The 7,245-nt window shown below is 42.2% G+C and overlaps 1 protein-coding gene across 1 annotated transcript; it reads left to right on the top strand.

The window, feature by feature from the left end:
* Positions 1 to 2,098: 2,098 nt before the first annotated feature.
* On the top strand, positions 2,099 to 3,838 carry LOC311318514 (polyadenylate-binding protein 1A-like; the record flags this gene model as incomplete). Its single annotated transcript, XM_084449860.1, has 3 exons — positions 2,099 to 3,373; positions 3,460 to 3,544; positions 3,756 to 3,838. 3 exons carry the CDS (start codon positions 2,099 to 2,101, stop codon positions 3,836 to 3,838), a joined length of 1,443 nt encoding a protein of 480 aa, XP_084305986.1.
* Between the last annotated feature and the right edge of the window lie 3,407 nt (positions 3,839 to 7,245).

Raw genomic sequence — 7,245 nt, 5'->3', positions numbered from 1 at the left:
TAAGATGGATAGCCTAACGTTAGAGAGATAAATGTAGGCTATGGTTATGTTAATAAAGCTAACAATGATGTTGTAACATGCATGCAGCACTGCCGATCTGATCTGAACGATTGATTCATTATTACCATGGATCGGTATTGGGATTGATCAAGGGCGAGTGTGAAATAGCAGCCACGAACTCAGCGGGTTTTCCGAGATGCGGTAGCCGCGGCCAGAGCTCCTGCTGGCGGGGAGTGAAGCTCTTCAACTCGCCGGTCACTGGCTCCCTGGAGGAATTTAGCCTGGCTGCAATAACGTTATCGCGAACGGAATGAATACCATCTACTAGCAAACAAAACATGTTCAATTATATTTAACTTGTTAAAACTAAGATGCCAGGATCAAAAAATAATTTCTCCAATTGATATATTTGACAAAAACAGGTTAATATGCAAGCCGGTTTTCATTGCTAAATCAAAGCGGGGAGAGCCGGGAACGCGCGTCTACATTTCAGAGAAATGTGAAATTTTTCGTGGACGCGCGTCGGCCAGAGAAGCTCAACTGCGCAAGTCAAAAGTAACCGGAAATAGCCAAGTGACTACAAATCTAGCCAAGATGGCGCGGTTCAATAGGCCTTCACTTTAGATTTCGATTCCTGGGGGCTTGGTCCGAATACTCCTTAAACCATTCCCTAGGTAGTTCACTACATAGTGAACCCTATATAGGGAATAGGGAGTGAGGGAACGAGGGAGCGATTCCGAACACAGCCTTAGTGTTAGACAGCAAGTTGCTGGGGTGTAGCCACCTTTATAGTAAGGTGGGGGGTCTGTGATTGGTTAAGACGATAAAGAGTACATTTTTATCTTCAAATTGGTTGTTGGCATGCCAACATAGGTTACCAATAGGAGCGCTAGCGCCCCCCTATGGGGCTCCGCTCCACTCGTAGAACTGGGGTTACAATACGTAACCTTCGTTCTGGGATGGATAGGCTACTGTAAGACACTGACGTGTTCCCATAAATACCCAAGGGAATTTTTTTTTAGATTGCATAAGTAATGTTTTGCATGTAGTGCGTTATGAGTGTGAATGACTGGTTATATCGACTCTATCAACTTTTATTTGGACATGGAGCTAATGAGTAAAAGTCTAAATGGACTTGAGTTTAACAACCAATATGCTCATGCGCACCCACACAAACATATTCATTAATTCAAACAAGATGAGAGAGAGAAGAAAAATGCAAACATATCAAAAATGCATTTCCATATTTTCCACTTTTTCCGAGAGGATAAGAAAATGGTGGAATCACCGGAGTCTAGGCTACCTATCTTTCGCCGCAGGCTCAAAACTCACCTCTTCAGGAAATACTGCCAGGATCCTCCCTCCTAAACATATGCTATTGTATTTATATTTTGCTACTGTTGAGTGTCATTATTCTAAGTCGCTTTGGATAAAAGCGTTTACTGAATTATTGTAATGTAATGTGCAAACGTCGTATGAAAAAACAATTGACCGATTATCCAATTTTCACGAGAGCAAAAAAGTAGAAAATCATAACACTGAACTAATTTTTCAATGTGACAAATTAATTTTTAAGTTTTGAACGGTACACGGATTACTTGACAAGACCCCTTCTTATGCCATTAATTTTTCTGTGCAGGTCATGCATGCACCTGCCTTGTGGCGCCAGATGTAAACTGATATGTCCTGGAGGTAGCCTAATACAGTTCACGAGGATCGTATGCGCAAACTACTACCAATATGAATTAGAAAAATGCAACAAGCTTACTGAGGACTGAGGCCTTATTTGGTTTGCATTAAAATATGCCAACGCCACGAGAAAACAGGTTGCACTCTGACCTGTGCGTAATAGCAGAGGTAGACTACCATGCGCACCCAAGTGTGTAAACACAGTCTTTATCATGATGACATACATTATTGGTTTCCCTTGAAAAAAAAACATAACTGTCATAATTGGTCATCATTGTCATCAAGGGAATGTTGGAAGTTGGAACTCCTGACATAACAAACCCCTTTAGAATTTAGAACGCACACTTTTGCTTGAAAGTCCAATTTCATTCCTTCAGTTGTCAGTAGCGTTTCTAATAGATCAGAGAAAATGAATTTAAGTGTAAGCTGCCAGAAAGCATCCCTCTACGTGAGGGACCTGCATCCTGACGTGACCGAGGATATGCTCTACCACAAATTCAGCCCAGCCGGGACAATCCTCTCTGTGCGCGTCTGCAGAGATAGGCTCACCAAGCGCTCTCTACGGTACGGCTATGTGAACTTTAAACAGCCAGCGGACGCCAAGCGTGCCCTGGACACCTTGAATTTTGAGGAGCTCAAGGGCCGACCGGTCCGCATAATGTGGTCTCAGCGCGACCCCTCCATAAGAAAGAGCGGTGTTGGGAACGTGTATGTCAACAACCTAGAGAAGAGCATCGATAGCAGAGCCCTGTTGGACACCTTTTCTGCCTTTGGTAACATCCTCTCTTGCAAAGTTGCATGTGATGAGCATGGCTCAAAGGGCTATGGTTTTGTGCACTACGAGACTCAGGAGGCTGCTGACAGGGCCATCCAAAGACTGAACGGGATGTTGTTCAACGACAGGCTTGTCTTTGTGGGCCGCTTCAAATCCCGTCAAGAACGCGAGGTGGAGTTGAAGCAGGAGAAACAGGACCGCGTGATCCACCACAAGGGCATCAACCTATATATCAAGAATCTGGACGACCAGATTGATGACCAGCGACTCCGTAATGCGTTCTCTTCCTTCGGGAATGTCCTCAGTGCAAAGGTCATGATGCACGGTGGCCTCAGCAGGGGCTTTGGCTTTGTGAGTCTCTCCTCCCCCGAGGAGGCCACCAAGGCCTTGACTGAGATGAACGGCCGCATCATGGCCACCAAGCCCCTGTACGTGGCCCCGGCCCAGAGCAGGACGCAGCGCCAGACATACCTCACCAACAGGTACATGCAGCGGGAGGCCAGCGTCGGCACCGTGAGCTACCGGCCTGCACCGCCCTCTGGAGACTTCATGGCTGCCGTCCCTGAGGCTCAGAACCGGGCTGGGTACCACCCTGACACCCAGCTGGCCCAGCTGAGACCCGGCCCTCGCCAGGTGACCCAGGGCGTCTGTCCTCAGCATGTTCAGAACATTCCAGATGCCATGCCTCCATCTGCCCTGAGCCCCAAGACGTTCACCACCATGACGCCCAACTCCCAGTTGACCCACATGATGTCCACCCAGCGTGTCTCCACCCAGACCAGGGACCCTGCTCCCACCAGCCATGAAGCCCCCATGCTCGGAGCGTCCCAGCCCAAGTGGGACACTGCAGTCCACAAACCTCAGCAGCACATGGACGCCACGCCCAAGATGGCTACCAGTGTTCCGCAGGTACAGCAATATTCTCACTGCTCTTTTTCTCCACATTGTCAGCACTAGCCTTGTGTGTCTAACTATGTCCCTCTGTCCTCCTCCAGCCTGCTGTCCACATGCAGAGCCAGGAGCCTCTGACTGACTCCATGCTGCCTACTGCTCCACCTCAGGTGCAACAGGTGATGCTGGGTGAGTCTACTGCTCTGGTGTCACACTGTAGTCCACCCCACCTTAAAGTTCTGGTAAAAATGACACCTCTCCCCTGTCCTTTCATTCCCAGTATAGGAAACATTCCTGTGCTCCCGTCATATGGACTTTGAAATGTTGTTATGCTGTAATGCCCCCCTTACCTCCACACAACATACCAACCACCCCTCTGTTCCCCTCTGTTCCCCTCCAGATGAGAGAGTCCTCGTCCAGGTCCAGGTCATGCCGCCCAGCCTGCCGCCCAAACTAACTGAGATGCTGATGGAGATGAAATAGACAGATAGACAGATAGATAGATAGATAGATAGATAGATAATATATATATAGATATCTATAAAATATAGATATAAAACAGATAGATAGATAGATAAAATATATATAAATATATATTATATATAATATATATTTATATATATTTTATCTATCTATCTATCTATCTATCTATCTATCTATCTATCTATCTATCTGTTTTATATCTATATTTTATAGATATCTATATATATATTATCTATCTATCTATCTATCTATCTATCTATCTATCTATCTATCTATCTATCTATCTATCTGTCTATTTAATCTCCATCAGCATCTCAGTTAGTTTGGGCGGCAGGCTGGGCGGCATGACCTGGACCTGGACGAGGACTATATAAAAGATAGATAGACAAATATATTATATATATAAAAGAGATATATAAAAGATAGATGGATAAAAGATAGATAGATAGATAGATAGATAGATAGATAGATAGATAGATAGATAGATAGATAGATAGATAGATAAAGGGAGATATATAGATACATAGATAAAATATAAATATATATTATATATATATATAAATAGATAAAAGATAAATATAATATATATATATATATATATAAATACAGTATATAAGATATATATATATATGTATATATATATAAAAGACAGATAGATAGATAGATAGATAGATAGATAGATAGATAGATAGATAGATAGATAGATAGATAGATAGATAGATAGCCCACCTGACCAACAAGCCCTATCACCTGACCCACCTGACCAACCAGGCCTACTAGGCCCACCTGACCTACCATGGCTACCAGGCCCACCTGGTCAAGAAAGCAGCCCAGCAGAGACCAACTCCACAAGGAACCAGGACCTTTGACTCTTGACTCTTGCTTCATGGATGCAATTGAACATTTAAAAAAAAAATGCAGAAATAAAACAGCCTATTGTCATTTTCAAAATGCTCAGTTGTCAGCATGTATGTCATGAAAAATGTCATACACATGAATATGAAATACAAGTTGCTATTTATTTTACAAATTGACAGTCATTATGTTTATTCATAATGAAAATAATGCAGCATATTACTTTGAATGTGAATTTAGTCCCAAAAATGCATTTCAATTTTGATACCCATTTGGAAAAGGAATTGCAAACATGGTATTGATTTTTCATTTCAACATTTGAGATTAAAATTTAATTAATTTAGAAAAAAACCTCTATATTTGTTCTTCGAAAGAGTGCAATCATGCAATCAATGTAATCATGACACCATGTCAGGCCTTGTGTTTGTCTTTTTTTAATCAATGAAACACTGATTGATAGACCTTCAGAGATTCCAACAATCAGGCAACAAATATATTTTACCTTCAAATGAGTGTCAGACGGGATTATTTCAATACAAAACCACCTGGTATTTTGCCTACAGACGAACGAATGATGACATTAAAACAACAAACAATCAGTGGCACAGGTGTCATCTCAATGAGAGTCAATTTAACCAGTTGTAGTCTGCTATCGGGGCAGGGTTGCCAACAACAATATCTCTGATTGGTGGAGACATTGCTGTTGCACTAGGATTGTGGGTAGTGTATTTTTTCCTGTATGAACATAATTAGTTTGAGGGGAAAGTTCTAAAAATGTTCATACTACATCTACCATGTAATGAAAATTGTATCATTTTTTTTATGAAAATTTGAGATTTATTGAACGAGTATTTGCAGTAGCTGCATACAGTACTGTTTACAGTAAAACATTTTAATGCGCTGTGGGCTCAATTTATGATATTTCAAAAATCTGTGAAATTTGTGGAGGACAGTCTGAAGATGTAGTGTAGTAATTGGGGTGTCAATTGACCAACACATGTGGGAGGAGTAGGGTTTGATAGGTTTTACAGTTTTTGAGAAAAACAGAGTGATGGACTTCATAATTCCTTTTAGCTCACAGCATGTGGACGTTTCTGCTCACTTGGGCCTACAGGTTGTTGGTGGTTGCAAAGTGATAGCACGTATGGCTGATTTATAATTAGGGTTAATTTTCTAGATTTTTTTTAGAGTTTTAAACTTTAGACGGTTGCTGTAGGGCCACTATCAGGACTATTGGCCCTCAATGTCAGTTGAGGACTTCTGGCATAGGGCTAGAGCTTTTGGTGATATGCAAGGGAAGTCAGACTTCCTAGGAGGAGGAGGAGGAAGAAGAAGAAGAAGGGCCCTAAATATTGGGAAATACAAGAGGAATCGGCAGCTGAGGCCCAAGTGAACTCTGGAACGGTCCTTGTGTGATGAGAACATGATCCGACCTCGAGAAAAAAATACACATTATTGGATTATACCAGCTCCCGTAGCTAGCCGTCTCTAGTCACATCAGGGCTGAGCTGGTGTAGGCCCCACACAGGCATACCTGGATCTGTGGTATTATTGTCGGCTGATGACGATGTCATGGTTCCGGAGGATTCTTAACGCACGCCTTCTCCTGTACTGTCTCGATATGCACATTCCTTGTCTCCGGTGCATCAAAACATTGTTTTCAAACCACAGCCGTGACTCATTTTAAAACTGTATAGTTTACATATAGTGGTGAATGCAAACAATACAGGATGGCCAGTTCCCTGACCAATTCCAGTAGTTTTCTCTTCATCGTTCTCTTTCTCTACACTTGTTTTTTTTATTTATTTACCTGACCTCCCACGTGTAATTCTGACCAATAAGAACCCAAGAATAGGTGTGAAAGCAAACGAACCAGCTCAAAAATTAAACAATGCATCCATTTTTGAATTTGGTGTGAACCAAATAAATGGACTAGAGTGGACTAACAGGTGAGAAAACACCCTTAATCTGGATGGCGTAGCCTACATGATGTTAATCTTAATCAAGGATGAAGACTATTTCACCAGACTATACATGACACATCATAATTGATGGGGCCCCATGTCGTGCAGTAGGGGCCCTTTTTTTCTTTTGGCCCCTGCCCTTCAAACAGCCTGAGTCAGCCACTGTAGAACAGGGCCAATAGAGATGAGAACAAACAAATCCAACACCTCACCTTCTCTTTGTGATTCAGCATGTAAATAGAACTTCACTGTGACCTTCATCTCCGTAGCTTAAGTGAAAGTTTGAGACCTTGAAATACATGATATCTACAGTAACAATTAGATAATGTTGCATTTTGACACAGAATAAAATACACTAGTGTTGATCTTAGCAGCTCTGCAGCAGTGTGAATACCTGTATGGGGTTTCTATATTGCTAATAATAGAACCAAAAGGCCTACTTAGTCTGATGGAGGCAGGCTAAACTAGACAGTGTATTAACATGACTAGGGCTGGGTATCGATTCAAATTTCAAGAATCGATTAAGATTCCGATTCACAAGGTTCAGAATCGATTATCACAATTCGATTCGATTCAATATCGATTCGG

Source organism: Borostomias antarcticus, assembly GCF_949987555.1.
Source record: "Borostomias antarcticus genome assembly, chromosome: 15".
Classification (NCBI taxonomy): Eukaryota; Metazoa; Chordata; class Actinopteri; order Stomiiformes; family Stomiidae; genus Borostomias; species Borostomias antarcticus.
Note: the sequence above shows the minus strand (reverse complement) of the source record. Positions and strands in the feature narration are given on the sequence as shown.